The following is a 19,232-nucleotide window of genomic DNA, read 5'->3' on the forward strand; positions in this document are numbered from 1 at the left end:
CAGTTCTTTTTGACTTAAATGATTGCGTCAATTTTCCTATCAGTGTTCTTTAGTTACATAATACTGGTGCCGACTTATACGAATACAAAAATACAGTTTAATATGAAAAAGAGTAACTGTAGAGTAAGTGAGAGTATCAAACATCATGATAAGTGCTATTTTTGTTTCTACAATACGTACGTACTTTTTGTCAAGCGATTATAATAGGTCCAGAAAAGATTTTATTCGAGTTATTGAACTTATCATTTTATAAAGTATACTAGTCAATGAGTATCTCAAATCTAGAGCCAATGTTTTCTTTTATTGAGTATATGTATGTATTATTTTATTTCCTTAAACCTAAAAAGTTTTATAAGAAATATATTTTTTTTTTCAAATTACGTATACTTGTAAGTGACTTCACTTGTCATATTAAAAGCTCGGAACCTAATTTGATTTTTATATCTATATGAAATAAAGCTCCATTATGTAAGCATCATGTCAAAAAAGCACATGATTTTACATGTTTTTTTTTTAATATGGCTTAAGGTTTCATCGAAAAAAGTAAATAGTAACTGAAAAATTAATAAACGAAACAAATATTTATTAACAAATTATCTGAAAGCAATTATTATGGCGCTTAGTTTGCTATAATTTCTAGACAATGACGTTATAACTGAGATCATCAAATATCTAACGTATTTACAAAATAAATATAAAAACACAACATTTCAATTGAAATTAGTCCGTAGTACCTGATCAAAAAGCTTATTTTTAATTAACATGTCATGATCCACTGGTGCACTTATGTACTACATTGCTTTAATACACCTTCGACGTAACAAAAAGTGCAAAAAAATATAAAACAACTGTATATAACTGACCTCATTGGTGTCAAATATCATAACTGGCCATATAGAAACTTATATTATTCCTTATTTAAACCAAACGAAGACCAGAAGTTATCTCACTGTGCAATAAAAAGTAAACTAAGTGATATATTAAAATAATGTTAAAGTTCAAAAATATTTTTTATATGGCAACAAATATTAATCATAAAAAATGTTCCGTTTTAAATTTAATGTTTCCAATTTAAATTGATTGTTAGTGATCCTTTGTATAGCATGATTTTTAAATTAAATCATGAGTTTTTGCTAAATAATATAGAAATTAATGCTTTGAATATTGTAGGTTTTTACAAAAGTTTACTGTTCGTTGAAAATTTGGTGCCTTTCAACAACAAATGTATAAACCAAAGTTCTTGGGTATCGGACATTTTCGTTACCTTGCCTCGCTTGGCACATTTGGCACTTTATTCATAATCAAACTGAAACACCACACAAAACCTTACATCTATTAGTTATTTAATTATTACAGCATAAGTGCCAAATATAAACTTTTCAAAAATGTTACCATTCAGTAGAAATTTCGATTCAAATTTAAAATTATTAAAAACTGTTTTAGGAATCTTGGTTTTGATTAATATCAGTAAAATATTATTTTTACGAACATACCTATGCTTAGTATTTTAAATAATGACTTTGATTTCTACTTTTTATACAAATGTTTATAATTCGATTGCCAACGCGGGCACTCTAAGCAAGACTTGTTTTTACTAACGAGTTATCTAAGAGGCCGCTAAGTTTTAATATGGGGATATATGTAAATGTACCTAAGGTTTTAACACAGCAAAATCCGGTTACTTATCCTGCGTTTAGCGACTCTTAGTTTCACAAGTACTTCTCTGCTGATAATGGCAAAAGTGATATTACTTATCCTGTGTTTAGCGATTCCTGGTTTCTTTAGACAAGTACTTTTCTGCTGACTATGGCAAAAGCGATATTACTTATCCTGTAACTGGCGATTCTTAGAACAAGTTCAACAATTAGCTCTCAAGTATTAATGACTATGACAAAGGTGACTTATCCTGTATTTGATGTGTTTACACGAGCAGCTGTGTGACCCCAGGTTCGTTGAGTGTGAGTACCGCGTGTGCCTCGACCATGACGACGAGAGAGTTGCGCGCTTCCTCGTGAGGAACGCCGTGCGCGCGTGTCGCGTGCGTATACCACGCGCCCGTTGAAGGCAGGACCGACACGCACCACTTACATGACAGTCTGGAATGGGGACAGAGTTATTAGAAAAACATTACGATGTAAGCGAAGTTATAATTAATTAATTTTGGAAAGAAAAACCACTCGCGCAGCAAGGAATTTAATCCTTGTGTCGCCTATTGAATTAATGTACGACAGAGGCTCTACTTCGAAAAAATATCATTCATGTTATGGTTAGACCTCCGTGGTCGAGTGGCGTACGCACCGGTTTCAAGGTGTCGCTAGCTCTGAGGTCCCGGGTTCGATCCCCGGTCGGGTCAATGTAAAAATTCTTATTTCTACATTGTCTCGGGTCTGGGTGTTTGTGGTACCTTCGTTGTATCTGAATTCCATAACACAAGTGCTCTAGCAACTTACTTTGGGTTCAGATCAATGTATGTGATGTTGTCCGCATTTATTTATTAAAAAAAAAAAAAAAGAGTGTGATTATTTCCATTGCAAATTATTAAGCACAAAACGGGTCCCTATAGCTTATATACATATTTGTTACCGTAAATAGTAGATACCTACTCATTGTATGTACATTAACTACCGATTTTTCAGTGAAACTTAAATTACAATCGCAATCGAAATGATATTGTATTGATTAATCCTCAATTATATATCGAATTTTAGTAGCTTTTTACCTGTTAGTGACATGTCTAGATTTGACATGTCTCCGTCTATAGCCCCAGCTGTTGTATACGCGAGGACAAAACGGACACGGAAATGACGGATCTGTAAAACAAATAGTAATAGTTAACAAAAAAGCGACAAAAGCATAAAATATGTAGACAACTATTAACAAATCTAATAAACTCAAATTATATCAGTCGTTAATTGGTTTAACCTGTTTTAAGATTCTCTATCATAAGATTGTATGCCAACCTTTTTTAAATACCTAAACAAAGAAATTATAACAATTCCAATAAGTATATCGTAGTAATAAAGTATATACCTTTACATTGAGTATCAGACGACACCAGATTAAGATTCTCAGTCTTAATACTCAACGACTCTATTCTAGTTCCACTCTGCAATACAGTTTCAACCTCCTTGTCTATTTCAATTATTTCGTCAGAGGCATCGCCACGATTCAGCTTCTCATTCAAACATGGCTGAGTGCTGCTAACCTCACTTTTATCAATTCTGTCACTTGTGTAGTTCTTCTTGTTAGGACACTCTGATATTGAGTGTTTCTTATCAGTTGTGTCTTCAAGTAATGCAATGTCTGTATCGTTTGTGTTTTCTCCTGAGTAGTCGGTTAGAGGAGACTTTATTGGCTCAATTTTTAAGATGATGTTCTGAAAATTAATGATTGACAATAAAAACAATGGATATTTTACTTAAATACGAAGCTATTTATGTGAAGGATAAGTACATGAGAATAAAGGTACTAGGTGAGAAAAAAACAGTCTAGTGCGATTCGGACTCATTTAACTCTTTGTCACCCAACACTATGTCCGTAACCACTGTAAGCCTCAATGTTTATTTTTCGCAACAAGAATACATCGTTTGTGATAATAATCGACTATAGAGCCATGGCGGTTCATTAGGAGATACAGGCTGGTGATAGACGTGCCTTAAGGCCAATAAAATTTTGACGATGCGAGAAATATCTTGCAATTTGTAATACATTGCTGGCGATCATATGTCACTTTAGATACCTGAGCTGCGCGGCTGCTCAATGTACTCGCGCGATGTATCTTGCGTCGTCTAAATGGGCCATTAGTAATAGGGTTCCATTTCCACTCTTTGAATAAGGAACCATATAGGTAAATAATGACAATTCATTAGAAGATTAACAATTGTTACCACAAAGTATAAACACTGGGCACAATGTTATTCTAATGTTCCATACAAATTTCAAACAATAATGAAACAATAAAATAGAGAAAAAAGGAGAACTCACGGACTGTTTCACATTATCTGTGCTTCGTTTGCTTCCCGAGTCAGAATCTCCTGTAGGTGTGCATTTCTTACACTTATTATTGTTATCGTGGTCTGCTTTTTTCCGCCGTTTTGACTGAGACTTCTATAAATAAAAAATAAAACATTAGGTTACCATTTTGTCCAATATCTATAATACACGACAAAAAAGCATAAGACTAATTCTACTATTTGCAATTGTATTGTTAATCACTGCAATATCATTGGTCGAAATTGTTTTGTAATCTGACACTATTGGCATGCCTAATTTTGACAGGTCAACTGGTATCTCAATGACACAATAGACAAGTTAAATCATTGTGTAGGTATTGAGCTTCAATGACTTGGGCATTGTCATTCACTTAATGTAACTCATTCCTCAAACCTCCGTAAAGTGAACCCGCTATATTGTACCCAAATACTTAAAACTCAATCAGTACAGTAGTACCTACTTTTGATTCAGGGATAGCATTATTATCTGTGGCAAAGTAAAGCTTTCGACAAATCCGGAATCAGAACTGGCATGTTCATTCGTTCAGTTCGCCCACAACTCCGCGTGTGCTTAAGTTTACAACGCGCGGTAGTTCCTGTTTTAAAATAAAATTTCCCAAAACCGTTGTACACATATTTCATTGATTAAAAAAAAAGATTTTTAACGTTTCACTCATGAGTCACAATCAACAATCACATCATTGAAATTGACGCACAATTACAATACAATTGGCTGGTCTGTGTACAATAGAAACCGCTCTACAGTGCTAAACTTTGACAGGCTTGATGACAGATCATTTTAATCATCGAAGAGCCAATGCAATTACACTAAACTTGACTAAACCAAACTATATTTGTGTAATGTCAGTACATTACACAAACGCTACAATGTTTTGTGCTTTTGAATAGATTTTAAGCATTCAAAGTGTTTTGCTCCAATGTATGCGTTTGCGCATATTGGTCGCCGACAATGTATTTAAGGCATCGCCAATTCATTACAGCGTTGTGGCTCGGCGTTGATCCAACAGGCGGAGTAAGTTAAATCGTTCCGCTTTAGAAAGGAGAATGTTGCTGAACGGGAATTGGAGACAAAACGAAATTTGTCAGCTGAGCGGCGATCCGACACAATAACCGGCTTTAAGATTATGTTCGTAAGAGGTATTATTAAACTTAGTTAATGTCTGAATAAGACGTACGTTTTATAATATTTCATTTCTCTCGCATTTTATTATATCAGAAGAGTATGCACCAAAACTTTTGCTACGATTTCGCGGGCTCATACAAGTAGCCCAGGCTACATAATATATTAAAAACAGACATAAGCGATTTTCAGGGCAGAATTTTAGTATAATCGAAGTTTTAGTACAACACTAACTGTAACTAAACTTTTTTTTTGTCTTTTACAATACTGAGAGAGCTTATTTGAACCATAAATAGGTTATTGATATAAGTACAATGGTAATATTAATTTACAGATTTTATCAATATTGAATCCCCTGTGTTGTGAGCTGCATTGATGGTACTCATGGAGCTATTGGAAGGCACTCAATCCATGAAGCATTATAACGATAATGTCATCACTTTCTCAATGAAACAATTGTAAATGTTCTGCAAATTAATAAAATCCAAACAAATGTTAGTCACTTAGCGGCACATAATTGATTCACTTTCTCTTTTAAACTCATGATAGCAGATATAAACATTTATGTGTTGATCCGAAGAAATGAGGTCATGACTATGCTTGATATGGTAAAGCCATCCATTATGTAACCACTTGGCAGCCATCAACATGACTGGAGAACAAGAATTTATTTCATGTAATCCTGTTACTTCCGGTGGTGGTTCAAAATACTTTCATGGCCTTCTGACACAGCTGACTGTGTGTATCCTTTGAGGCCAACACTCAAGACACTAGTACTGAACATGATAGTAACTCCTGAACATGTATACTATACAAAACATGTTACTATGAAAATATAGAGGCGTATTAGGGTACTGAGAGCAGAGTGCAGTCCAGACAATAATGAAGTTCTCTTTCAGTAATCACTCACATAGTAGGTAGGTGTGAGCTTACTGATATTTGCTTGCTTACCCATCACAACAGAGAAAAGAGTTAATTCTATCACTGTTTTACATAATATTGTAAACATAAGTTCTATTGACCCCACTTACAGCAGAGGAAACTATAAGGCAGCAACAGTAGCCATTTTAATTTAAAATATTGAAATCTTGAAAATGATTCTCACACATCTTGATTAATAATTATTTTGTTTGTTCTAGATTCATAGAATCAACAGTGATGGAGAGACTTTTCAGTTGACAACAGGCTCTTGATAGTAAACTAGATTCAAGCAAATGTTATTAATTCACAATATATGTATTTTATAGTAATTATAGATAAAATGTTTAATTCAGTGATTGTTATGTTAAAAATATACTTCTTGTTGCAGATTCAGAAAGCAATATCCGACACATTAACTACATTTAGACAAGTTCAAAATAGAATATTTAAAGGGGTACTCAAGTAGGAATAATTGAAGATGTTCTTAATGCGCTTACTTGAGGCACGCCCTTTATTGGACTGCAGAAGACACCCGTTAATGTAAAAAAACGATAAAATACTATTGTTGCTTTGGTCTTACTTTAATGTTTATTGTAATTGTTTAAACTTTATAGTAATTTGTCTAACGGAGGTTGAATATCCTTTAAAGTTGTAAATACTTATTTATAGTTGAATTCATAACATTACGTGGGAGTTCCTAGGTGGTTATTTTCTATAAGATTGACTTTTTGCTGAACTGACTTTTTTTTGTTATGGTTATAAACATATTTAATTACCCCCCCTTCGCCTTTGTATCTTAAATATATTGTGTGGTATGCTTGTTATTTATAGGTAATAAAACTTTGTGCATGTAAGAACAGCGTAAATCCCAATAAAATTGTGTTTTTCTCTTCCATAATTGTTTTTTTGTCCTATTTTGGGTTTTTGATAAGTTCTAGTTTTGCTGCTACGCTGTTCTTACATATGTTATGCATATGTTTTTTTTTAATGAGAGGTAACATGAAGTTACCATGCACCTAGAATGTGTGATCTGACGATATTGTAAAGTTTTATGAGCGCTTAAAAAATAAAAACTTTTTGATTATGACCTATGGAGTTTCTTGCCGGTCCTTCTCCATAGAAATGATAAATTGGATTTGTGGAAATAAAGCGTTAATTAAAATAAAGTAGTTCATTAAAATAATCTTTTACTTAAAATTTTACAATAAAAATAATCATAAGAATTGAACATAAGTAATTTATTAATGTATTGGTCGCAAGCCCGGTCGATCCTGGTCACTATGGTCTTCGATGCCAGCTCGCCCAGAGCCTAGCAGCATGATACTTAGTGTATCTGCCTGCTACTCCATAACCACTGCTTGCTTGAGCTCTGCATTAGCACTCATTAGTTCCATCATCCTTAAAGAGTCGCTGAAAGCAAAGCAGGTACTAGAGCTGCCAAAAGAAAAAATACTATGACCTATAAATCAAGTAGCTCATTGGTCTTGTGGCACAAGAATTAGGGCCCATTTAGACGATGCGCGATGCGAGGAAAACAATGCAAGTTACAATACACATTTACAGAGAATAACTTGATCGATATTTGTCGCATCGTCTAAATGAGCCCTTAGTGAATGTAACTTGTACAGCACTTACTGGCTAAATGCAAAAGCGACTGACGTTACCCCCGCCATCACCTCATTGGCGACGAGTTCGCTGGCACTTCGTGTTAAGACGTCGTAATTCGTGTTATAACAAAGGGGACCTGAAATACGATTTAATATCAATGACAAACCTCCTTAACATTACTATATAAAATAAATCGGGGACAATCAATATTGATTATGTACTCAAATCATATTAACTTTTGTGTTTTATTTAATAATAAATTATGTGCATTGAACAGATTTAAATACCTTGGTGATGGATGGAGGTGTGTGAGATGTGACTGTCTTCTTTTTCGAACCGGAACTCTAAGACATAATAAAAACAGTTATTAGGCAACAATTATTTTCCATCCTGTCATACCAAATCATAGTAAATTACGAAAAGACTCTTAACACTAACTACTCTTTAAGGGTAACTGGTTTCCAACAGTCTCTACGCTGATAAAACTCACTTTAGTTTTTGGCAAGAAAACTTGGTGAATCCTCATCATTTGTCTTGTATGGGTTGCATGTATATAAATTATAAAGCATATAAAACAAAATGTAAGTTCAAAACAATAGTAAAACGTGACAGAAAGAAAAAAGAGAGGAAAAAAGCCCTAATTTATTATTTAATGAAAGACAAACAAAAATACCGATGAAATGTCCCGGAGGTCTCCTAGGTCAGCATCCTTGGCGTATACTGCGCTTCCGGCAAGGAGAGTACAAAGGCGCTGCTGGTGTGAATCCAAAGAGATCTTTCTTCCTTCACCTTTATGAAAAAAGTGTTAAAGTGTTAGTGCTGAAACACTCTTTATCAGCGACTTTACTTCCGGTAACTAATAATTATTTTTACCTATTTCTTCAAGCTCTCTCTTAATTGTTCTCGCTTTTCTCAAAGTTTTGCATTTGTATTCGTTGAAGAACTGAAAAAAGTGAGTTATTTGAGTAAAATGAATAGCGAATGATAACGTTATTAAAAAAGTAATTTTTAAGAAGTACTTACTGTGCGCCATTGATCACTACTTTTTTGGGTGCAGCCTGCCGACATTTTGTTCAAAATTTTAGAACACTCTCTCCAAAGATTTGCCGACAGACTGCGACCTTCCTTGGAGCGGTTGATGTGCCCAAGCGCAAGATCTTTATTCTTTTCCATGAAGTCAAGGAGTGCATTTATTTGCTGTAGACTAACAGTTTTCTGTTGTAGAAACAATCAGTGAATAAGTTTTTGAAGAACGTTCACTTCACAATAATTATGCAAGTACACTGCATCTACCAAAAGTATTATTAAATATAATCATAAAAAACTTTTAGCTGTTTTTCATTCTTTGGTTATCATCTAGATACGATTTCGCAAACAATAGTACAGTTATTACGTCAAGTTCGTGCTGCATTTTATGTCTTGGTATATGTGCAAGTTTTCAACTAATTCAATGTCCGCGCTAAAAATACATTTTTGACAGATGTCATTCAACGTATAGTTCGATGAAGTAAGATTTCCGTATAAAAAAACTATATAATGATCTGTGAAAATTAACTAGGTATTATCCTAACAGTACGAGAGCCCAAGACTAAAACCATGTCGCATCGTTTTACGATTAGAAAATTGGTGTCTGCAAATTGTGTTTTCAAACACCACAATCAAAACAGTACATAGTATTATGTAACAAAAACGCGAAGAAGTTGCGTTGAAGAGAACCGAGCGGGCGATGCCGTGAGCAACAACTAGTTCAATTTACTTCTGAGTTAAACAACTCATCACCACCAATAAATTGCCCAATAATTTATTTGCAATATTTATCCGTGCCAAGAAATCAATACGTCACCACGCCATAGCCAAAAGTGCGCGACGTGTCGCGGGTTTATTCCCAGCATAGGATAAGCATTTTTAATTCACAAACTTAAGAAAAAGAAAAAACTTCTATTTCTAGATTTTTGTCTCATCAAGCAGTTGTCGAGTGATTAATATCAACTATTATTATGCTGGGCAAATCCTGCTTTTTACAATGGCCAATTAATGAATGGCAATTGAATTTTACTTGAAAGTGTTCCTATTCTCTTCAACTGAACTTGGAATGATTGTGTTGGAAAAATAAATAAAATCAATGCGGACAACATCACATACATTGTTCTGAACCCAAAATAAGTTGCTAAAGCACTTGTGTTATGGAATTCAGATACAATGAAGGTACCACAAACACGCAGACCCGAGACAATGTAGAAATGTGATTTTTTTTTCATTGGCCCGACCGGGGATCGAACCCGGGACCTCAGAGATAGCGACACCTTGAAACCGGTGCGTATGCCACTCGACCACGGAGGTCGTCGAAAATCAAAATACAAATTTCCATTAATTCATCGGCCATAGTAAATAGCAGGATCAGAGCCCTGATATATAGCAGTAAACTTTCTGAAATTAACTTACATTACCAACTGCTCTCTCATCTACTAAAGCGTCAATTATGGCAACCTCAGTATCATTTGTTTTGTCTTCAGGGCAATCATTTACAGGTGAGTCAACAGGTTCTATTTTTATCAGCACATTCTGTAATAAAGTTTCAGTAATATATTTCTGGTCTTTTAAACTGTGTTACTGCAGAGTATTCTTTTAAATTGTGCAATTTTAATTGTTAATTGATACTTATGTCATTATGTCAAAGACTATGAAAGACTACAGCAAAATGATGAAAACTGTTTTCATCCTATTGAAGTGAAACATGTTAAAAGGCTTCTTAACTGCACAGCCCGCAATAAGGATATTTTCTCAATAAAGAGTAGAATAACTAGAAACAGAGCTTACATCTTGTACGGCATCATTACTATCCTGTGTGATACACTTCTTACATGAACCATTGCCATCGTCTTGCTCACTCTTCTTGCGTTTCTTTGGTACTGGGCTGCTAGTGTTTTTCTGTAACTATAAAGCATGAAATATTTAGATTGTTTACATATTGAAATTTTTAATACAGTTAAAATGTATAGCACAATTGATTGGCTTATAGGTTGTTAGTGTGCCAAAATAAACTGGAGGTTGTCAGTACAATTCTCACTCAGGACTAACTGTAACATGAGGTTTGGTTGTTTAGTTAAATACATAGATATGGTGTATAAAGAGATAAATATGCTCTAGTTTGGCCATAAATAGGCCCAAAATGCCGCATGCGTGCGTAAAAGTAATTATATGCAGAAACTTACATCGTCATCGCGAGTAACCTCAGTGCTTGTAGACAATCCACAAATCTTCAAAGTCTCGGCTGTCTTCAGGAGCAATGGCAGGAACTCCTCAGTCACATTCACTTCCCCATTGTACATGAACGTCAGTATAGTCCGCAAAGCTTCAGTACTGATGTCATGAAGCACTATAATTGGATCCTTGTGGGGGTTTTGCTACAAAAAAACGTGTGGGCGTTAGACTAAAATTTATCAAGTGGAAGCCATACCAAGGTAATTAATAATATACTAGATCTTAATTACCTGAAATATAGTCCTGAAAACTGAACTATTCGCAGACAAAATCACTTTGTGAGCCTTAAAACTGTGGCCCTCAGACACAAGAGTCACATCCGATAATCCTTCGTCTTGTAACAACTCCTTTACATTGAATAATATGTTACTTTGATATCCATTCCACTTTAAACTTATTTCTGTATTTGCCATAGTGAAGGTCTAAGTAAACATAAGGCGAAATTATGATGGTAATATTAGATCAAATCAAAACTAAAAAGGTAATCTTTATTTACGAAACGACGCAAAACTGCACAGCGTTTTGAAGGAAAACAATGGCTGGCACAGACTACAAAAAGTTGTGTTACCATAGTCATAAATTTAGATTTTATAGTTTTATTATATCTTTTAAATTTAATATGAGTTAAGTTTTACCTTAAATCTGCTAGAATATAACAGCTGTATTATTTTATTTTATAGCGACACAACTCTATATTATGGGTTTTCAGTGGTGTAAAAGACTAGTTGTCAAATGTTTTGATTTTGTGTCCAGCGTGGCGCCTCAATTCAAACACGACGTACTTATTCAATGTTTACACACTTATCATGCCTTTTTCACATCGGAACGGCAGTTCTTAACTGTTATTCTAAAGTATCTACTTATTTAACAGTCATTTACGAAACTTTGGGTACTGTGTCGTAGCGACCTTGCCGTTCTATGCATAATGTACAGAACCTTCCTTATACCTACGAGAAGAGAGAGAGACCTTACTATCTTCAATTAATATTAATGTGATTGTTATTTAATTCATTGACTATTATTTTTGAGGTTACAAACTGAGTGATATTATAGCAAGATATAAGAGATACAAGATAAGATGAATAGACAACAGACAGCTTGAATAGGTAATTGGGAAAATTGAGAAGCCCACACGCCTGTGGTGTATGTGAGTATACTTTTTAGTGTCGTTGTCATAAGGAACGTGAAATACATTAAAAAGTATTTTCTCTATCTACTTACGTAGAATTAAAATATTTGCCGCAATGGACAATGTGTCGCAAACCACGCCGTCTTATAAACCGTTTAACTGTTATCTAACCTTGATCCTCAGGTACATGTTAGTTAATTTCGAAATGCATGTCAATCTTATCGATTAAATTTATTTGATGCTTTAACACCAATTTAAACGTTATCTTTTTCTTCATAAGTAAGCGGCTTTTTTGTGTTGAAACAAATTGCATAGTTTCTAAGATGGTTCTTAAATCTCGAATATGATGCCCAAACTTGAAAAATGTCCCGAAAAATTAGATTTTCCATTGACTCTTTTTTGAGTTAGAGAGATTAAAGTTATATGGTACAAGATGAAAGTCATGCATCGATGTCGTTGGACTCGAAGGAAACAATAATCGTCGGGTATCGGAAACATGCGGCACCTTGCGTACGAAAAAACTCACCTTTAGCACGCCTTTAGGTACCTACGCAGCTACGCGACGTTCGAATCATTACAAATAAATAAACAAATTACCTAATACGCACGGCGAACGACACAAGTAGCTCATACAAGCACTTGTTATCATATATTTACTCAAAGGATTACACATTTAACAACTACTCGAATTTTAAGGAAACAAAGCAATAAGTAGGTCACCAAACAATATCCGTGCATTGCCCTGAATGGTGTTATCATAGTTAATCAAATAATCTAGCCTTTATGAAATGATTGTCTCAATTTAAGTCAACAGTCTATCGGTAACTGTTGATCGATTGCTATAAAACAGAAAAATAGTTACGATAACGGTGTATTTTCATCACAAATAAATATGTTTTTTTGGACAAATGTTGTGGTACATGTGACATTGGTTTTTCTATTTTCTAGTTGTGTTCGTTCTGATAGTAATTACTTAGATGAATATAGCAGTTCTGAGGTCCAAGAAGATGCGCTTTTAGACACGGTGAGTGTTTTTAACGTGTGATATTTCTTATTTAACTATTTGTTATCGTAAAATTTGGCATGCAGTTTATGAAAGAGAAACTCGAACTAGCGTTAGCCAGATTCGCGCAGTGAGGTTTTCTCACCATCGTTCATACCAAAATACTCGCATTTTTTCTTTAAGATTTAGGTAGCTCATTATGCCAAAATAATATCTTATCGAAACAACCTATGTTGTGATTTACTTGCAAGACTGAGTATTATGGTTGTTCAATATAAGCTACAAATTAGCGTGTCACAAAGTAATTGGAATTTCCTTTTACAGTTTTCATTAATAAAGAAATATGGATACCCCTGTGAAATACATCGAGTCTACACTGAAGATAATTATTTACTGGAAATGCATAGAATACCGGGCAACAAGTCTTCACCCGTAGTCTTCCTGCAACATGGCTTGTTGTCCTCTTCTGCTGAATGGGTTCTCATGACACCTGGCAGGGGTCTAGGTAATATTAATATTTAATAACTTTAAACAGAATTCGCACGCTCACTATTAGCTATCGCTGTGTAAACGAGATGCCGCTAAAAACAATGTAGTGTTGCGTCTATATATACCTAGGTTTAATAAAGGTCGTGGATGTCTGTTTTTTATTAAGAAAGAAAAACCGTGAATAATTGTTGTTGTCGTTGTAAACATTTTATATACACTCAGGTTAAGTCGGGTCTATACCGATTTATATAGCACATTCTCTTCAAATTATTTTCCACATATTCCACCATTACTTGTTTTAGCCTATCTCTTAGCGGACGCCGGCTACGACGTCTGGATGGGCAACGCTCGAGGCAACACCTACTCCCGAAGTCACGCGACAATAAAACCAACGTCGTCATCATACTGGAAGTTCAGTTGGCATGAAATAGGCTACTACGACCTCCCGGCTATGATCGATTACGTAATCAAAGAAACTGGAGTCCCAAAGCTCCAGTACATCGGATTTTCTCAAGGGACAACAGTTTTCTGGGTCCTGATGACAACTAGACCGGAGTATAATGATAAGATTAGCGCCATGCAGGCTTTGGCCCCTGTTGCGTATCTGGGCAATGTGAGAAGTCCGCTCATCAGGTTTCTGGGAACATTCACCAACAGTCTCGAAGTACGTACATACGGACAGCATTTGTATTTTTTATTTATTAACCATTTATGTACGCAGACAATTAAAAGAAGCACAAATACAGAAAGACGTGTACAAAGGTACATTCGTCAAAAATAAGCGTATTCATAATGTTTCCTTTTCCAAAATGTAACTACAACAATTTGTATTGAGACGGTTACTGTTAATGAGTACTTGGATTTACTTTATCCATATCGTTATTGTTGAAGCCACCACTTTTTACGATTTAATAGTTTTTAGAAATATAAAAGATACCTACCTACTATTTTAATTTTCTTACAGATAGCTTTGAAGTTATTAGGTACCAACGAAATTTTGCCAAATGGAAAAATCAATGAGATTGCAGGACAATCTCTATGTATAGATGAGTCTATAACTCAGGCCATTTGTACCAACCTGTTGTTCCTCATTTGTGGGTATAACGCCGAACAACTGAATACAGTGAGTTCTGTTTAATTTTATTTAAAAATGCTTAGAGTATTATTATAACTCTCGAGGGGTAGATTCTAAATTATTCAGAGCGAATTACTCACGTGTCTGAATAGAAATCGCCCAACCAATTTAATTCCCGATCCCGCCACGGCGTCAGATCAGGGCCCCGATTCTGCTATTTTACAATGGCCGATGAATTAATGGCAATTGGATTAAATTTGAAATTATTCCTTTTCTATTATGTATATACACAATAATTTAATTCACTGTATTGACCTTGAGTGTACCGTCCCATACTAAATTTCCAATTACTGTATAGGAAAAATGCTTAAGAGAATACGAAAAGTGTTGTTTTGAGCCAATTTTCATTCATTCATCAGCCCTTGTAAATAGCAGAATTGGGGCCCAGCATGAAAGACTGAAGTTGGGTTTAAGTTTGGGAGATCCCAATAACTACGCGTGAGTAAGCCGTTTTCTCTTATCTAAAGTAACAAAATATAATCAGATGGAGCAGTGCAGATTAATCTCCAGTATCTGATAAGGAGAGATAAATTCTGAGCTGTTTCGCCAATTCGGAATTAGAACACAAAAACTTTGTACTCAACTTTCTCCATTGGGTCTAGTTTTTGGGTTGCAAAATTTTATCTCAATGGTTTTTACATAAACCATAGTAATTTATCGTAAGGATCTTTAACAGTATTTTAAACTGAACTAAAATTGAGTATAGTGAGATTTTTAGGAGAGGATCTACATTGGCTCAAAGTGAAATATATTTTATTTCAGACTATGCTACCAGTAGTCATGGGCCACACGCCGGCCGGAGCTTCCACAAGACAGCTCATACACTTCGGTCAGTTATACAAATCGGGCAAATTCGAACAATTTGACCACGGATGGTTTAAAAACAAACGTATTTACGGTACTTATAAGCCACCAGCCTACAAGTTGAGTGCAATAAGGACTCCAGTATTCCTCCATTACGCTGACAACGATTGGTTATCAACACCAACCGACGTAAAGAAACTGGCTACACAATTAAGAAGTGCAGTTGGCATTTACCGAGTGCCGCTAGCAAAGTTCAACCATTTGGACTTTGTGTTCGCCATAAATGCGACAGAATTGCTATACAACAGGGTAATAAATATAATGAAGGTTTTCATGAACGAATCAAAAAGAACGAACACTTTATTCGGCTAAACTGACAAACACTGACTGATTACAAACAAAAAAAAAATATTTTTACACTTGCATCCGTCTTCTTTATTGCTTGACATACAATCCTGTAAAATGAAGAGGTTTTTGGTTATTTTAGAGGTTTTATGTGCAATTTTACTATAAATGATTACTAGTAAAAAGTGGAACTAAAATCTATGAGATACTTCGTACGCATCTATTTACAAAAACGATGATGTTAAGAAAACTTAATAAACTTACATAAAGACGAGTCAAGATTGAATCAGTCGATAATCCTGGAAAACGAAAAACGTGTCCTAATTAAGAAACATTTAGGGCTCAATTTACTGTAGGTAGTTATTTTTCTATCCCTCTCATGGCTCCAATACAAACTTTGCAGGTATCAGGGTAAATTACCAAAAATTAAAATGCTGCCAGCGATGTTTTTAGTAAATAAATTACGCAGGTTATTGACTAAACCAGTGGTCAACTAGAATGTGTAAATGTAAAAGTGTGTGGTATTCAGAGAACCTCATACGACAAGCTGTTTCTTCTATAGCAGGGTTCAAGTGCAATGTAACACACCCTTAGGTTTAGGACATAAAATAAATAAAAAATAATTTCTCGATGAAAGAAAAAAAATGCCTTGTCATCTCCTTGGATTCTGAAAGTACGAAGTTAGGACACCTCTTAACACAGAAGTTGTGAAATAGATGCTGCTCTAAGTCGTGTTGTGTGTCCTCGACTTACATAACTGCAAGAGTATTTATCCTATGCCTCCTTCCAATACCTAATGAAACTCAAACTTACCCCATGCGAGTCTGAACTGGCCAACGTTATCGTTGAACACGACGGGACAGACCGGGGTCCATTCACTTTGTGATAAGAAGCATTTATGTCAACCAAGTTGCATTTTGTACACTTTTTGTTGTTGGCTTTATTCATTTCATGCTTCACAATCTCTCCGAATGTGTTTTGAACTGGAAAGAGGACAGTTGTAAAAGAAAAAAAATAGTGCAAAAAGTTTATTACTCAGGTATATTGTTCTCGACCGACTCCTCTTTTTTCGAGTGGTTGAAGTACAACCTGGAGGCGGTCAGACCCACCCTTGAACAATTCTCAAACAAATATGCTGGTTTCCTCGTGATATTTTCTTTAATTGTTTCAGCAAGTGATGATTACTTTATAATATGCACCTACTTGATTCAGACCTTTAACTTGGCAAACCAACCGAAAAGATGACCTACAATTTAAATTGTAAAACAGTTTTACCTTTTGTCAACACCTCGATAGGATCTTCTTTCCTATAACAGCATGAACTATCCAGATTCATGTCGTTTAATATTGGACCGTTCGACTTGTGAAGTACTTGCAGCAACGAAATGTGTCGGTAAGTCTGAAAAAAAATCGTTTCTTTCGGTTACAATGAGTTGGTTCGAAAAGGAGGATGGCTTGACGTAATAATGACTTCAATACGTACCTCATTTGTACAGTTTTTAATTGTTATGTACATTTCTGAATCAATGTCTTTGACATGACGGCTGTCTGCGTTCTCTTCTGGACAGCATTCAAAAGGTTTTGGCAAGAGAGCGACGGAATCTGTTTTACCCGTGCACGATGAGGGTGTATAAAATGCGGATTTCCATGAAGAATTTTTATACACATTTTGTAATTCAATTTTTAATGAACTATTCTCTCGCTTAAGTTTATCTATTTCCTTCTTTTGGCAGTTACACTTTTCTTGTAAAATCTCACAATTGTTCTTGTATGCTTTTATATCGTCGCATGGTTCACCGCATGCCTCGCATCCCGTCTCAACCATCTTCACCTTCGCTGAACACTGTCTGTTCGTTTTCTTATTTGTTTTTGAAGGCCTGATCACCATAGGATTTGATAAACAATCAGTGTCTGTTGATTGTACTTTGTATGATTTAATTGTGAAATTTTTAAGTTTACAAGGTTCCTTTTTGGGTTCGTCGCTACCGTCTTGAATAATGCATGGCTTTAAGTTACAAGGCGCGACTTCTTTTTTCACTGTCTTGGTGCCTTTCCAAAGACAAGTGCCTCGGATATTGGGCGTACGGCTTAATAGCGGTGTAATATTCTTCACAAACAAAGCTTGGTGCACCATTTCGGTCTGCCAAATTTTTGCTACAGATCTCACACTGCTTGTACGACAGCATTCGTTGCAATTATCATCTTCTTTTGAGACGTTCACATTAAATATTTTTTCAACTATAATTTTCCAAAACATTTTTATGCTTTTTAGGGCTTCCAAACATCTTTCACAGGGCCAATGGCTGGTTTCAAATTCCTCCTAGTAGGACGATAAAAACATGCTAAAGAACATGTTGGGCGCAAGTTTTATGATTTTGGATAAAATAAAAGTCTACTTACATCCTCAAAATACTTTTCGAATTCCTCTTCATTTTTAAAACATTCTTTTATAACATGACATGAATTGCAAATGCTATCAAGAACAACTTTTGATTTGCAATCCGGATGACAACGGGGCGTAGCCTAAAACACACAATTTAAGAATATCGTCAGTAATTTTACAACAGCAAAACCGCGTAGAGACGATGTGGAATCGGGAACTGGCAAAGTGGAATATTGTGATATTATATATAGCAAAGCGGCTATGACCTTTCGCATTCATTTCTTAGCAGCAGAGGTAATGCAATGCAACTCGCGACATTTTTCGCATCGTTCAAATGAGTAGCTTGTGTGAGAATCGTGTTTTACTTACCCTGCCTCGACTTCGACATGTCATGGTTCTTAAGAAGCTGGCTAAAGTGCTAGTGGGTAATACGCAAATCGGCATGTCGCACTTTATCCATTCCCTGAGATAATGGTCGCGCTTCTGCACGTCATGACTCCATGCCCTGACGTCTCGGCAAGACTCGTACGATTTGATCTTACCCTCGTTGCGTGAGCAAAGTCGTAGGTTACAATGACTTATGTGATTCATTGAATTCATACACACGTTAAACTAATTTTTGATCTTGCTTCCATATTGACGTAAAATTTTGATAGCTAAATTAATGTCGCGGTGGATGTGTGTCACAAAGCACTTTGAGGTAAGTAAATACAGAACGTCATTAGAGTTATGTCAATTTTTGACTCAATGATACAAGTTCTTCTTCTAATATATGACCTTGTAGATTGTTTCTTTAAGTTGTATATGAAATTAAAAGTACAAAACCTACAGTGTAACGTAATGATCAATCTTTATAAGCTTTAGCTGAATATTAGTAACTTTATTAACTTTTTAACTCCTCAGCCGATAATATCCCTATCTACCACGAAGTATTTTATCAAAACCAATACTGACTGGCAGATCATGAAGAAAAAAATTTGAATTTGACATTCTATTTCAATCCGCCTCGATTTCTTTTGAC

The 19,232-nt window shown here is 35.1% G+C and overlaps 3 protein-coding genes and 1 long non-coding RNA gene across 9 annotated transcripts; 2 read left to right on the forward strand and 2 right to left on the reverse strand.

Moving 5' to 3' along the window:
- Window positions 1–1,561: 1,561 nt before the first annotated feature.
- LOC113501141 lies at window positions 1,562–11,463 on the reverse strand. Of its 3 annotated transcripts, none has more exons than XR_003401267.1 (10): window positions 11,154–11,463; window positions 10,875–11,066; window positions 10,480–10,596; window positions 10,105–10,224; window positions 8,686–8,877; window positions 8,536–8,605; window positions 8,336–8,451; window positions 7,950–8,006; window positions 7,690–7,798; window positions 7,040–7,464 (listed from the first exon to the last, which is right to left on the reverse strand). XR_003401267.1 is itself a non-coding variant. In XM_026882170.1 (8 exons), exons 1-8 carry the CDS (start codon window positions 11,334–11,336, stop codon window positions 1,922–1,924), a joined length of 1,347 nt encoding a protein of 448 aa, XP_026737971.1. In that variant the 5' UTR covers window positions 11,337–11,463; the 3' UTR covers window positions 1,562–1,921. The 3 variants fall into 3 exon arrangements, 1 of the variants encoding a protein (XP_026737971.1); XR_003401268.1 differs by having other exon boundaries at window positions 7,040–7,488; XM_026882170.1 differs by lacking the exons at window positions 7,040–7,464; window positions 7,690–7,798; window positions 7,950–8,006; ... (1 more) ...; window positions 8,536–8,605; window positions 8,686–8,877 and adding exons at window positions 1,562–2,096; window positions 2,720–2,810; window positions 3,031–3,376; window positions 3,985–4,107.
- LOC113501144 lies at window positions 4,152–6,947 on the forward strand. Its single transcript, XR_003401269.1, has 2 exons — window positions 4,152–5,139; window positions 5,468–6,947. It is a non-coding gene; the product is annotated as an uncharacterized LOC113501144 (long non-coding RNA).
- Window positions 11,464–11,762: 299 nt separating the features above from the next.
- Window positions 11,763–15,908, forward strand: LOC113501150 (lipase 3-like). 3 transcript variants are annotated; one of them, XM_026882186.1, is made up of 6 exons: window positions 11,764–12,070; window positions 13,001–13,076; window positions 13,380–13,560; window positions 13,847–14,208; window positions 14,509–14,667; window positions 15,442–15,908. In XM_026882186.1, exons 3-6 carry the CDS (start codon window positions 13,455–13,457, stop codon window positions 15,853–15,855), a joined length of 1,041 nt encoding a protein of 346 aa, XP_026737987.1. In that variant the 5' UTR covers window positions 11,764–12,070; window positions 13,001–13,076; window positions 13,380–13,454; the 3' UTR covers window positions 15,856–15,908. The 3 variants fall into 3 exon arrangements, with proteins under 3 accessions (XP_026737990.1, XP_026737987.1, XP_026737986.1); XM_026882189.1 differs by lacking the exon at window positions 13,001–13,076 and having other exon boundaries at window positions 11,763–12,070; XM_026882185.1 differs by lacking the exon at window positions 11,764–12,070 and having other exon boundaries at window positions 12,410–13,076.
- Window positions 15,909–16,053: 145 nt separating this feature from the next.
- Window positions 16,054–19,195, reverse strand: LOC113501149. 2 transcript variants are annotated; one of them, XM_026882184.1, is made up of 6 exons: window positions 18,581–19,195; window positions 18,229–18,351; window positions 17,312–18,148; window positions 17,104–17,227; window positions 16,642–16,811; window positions 16,054–16,127 (listed from the first exon to the last, which is right to left on the reverse strand). In XM_026882184.1, the coding sequence occupies exons 1-6, from the start codon at window positions 18,809–18,811 to the stop codon at window positions 16,104–16,106; spliced, it is 1,509 nt and encodes a 502-aa protein (XP_026737985.1). In that variant the 5' UTR covers window positions 18,812–19,195; the 3' UTR covers window positions 16,054–16,103. The 2 variants fall into 2 exon arrangements, with proteins under 2 accessions (XP_026737985.1, XP_026737984.1); XM_026882183.1 differs by lacking the exon at window positions 16,054–16,127 and having other exon boundaries at window positions 16,141–16,811.
- Window positions 19,196–19,232: the final 37 nt, after the last annotated feature.

This window comes from Trichoplusia ni, chromosome 15 (assembly GCF_003590095.1).
Source record: "Trichoplusia ni isolate ovarian cell line Hi5 chromosome 15, tn1, whole genome shotgun sequence".
NCBI classification, from domain to species: Eukaryota; Metazoa; Arthropoda; class Insecta; order Lepidoptera; family Noctuidae; genus Trichoplusia; species Trichoplusia ni.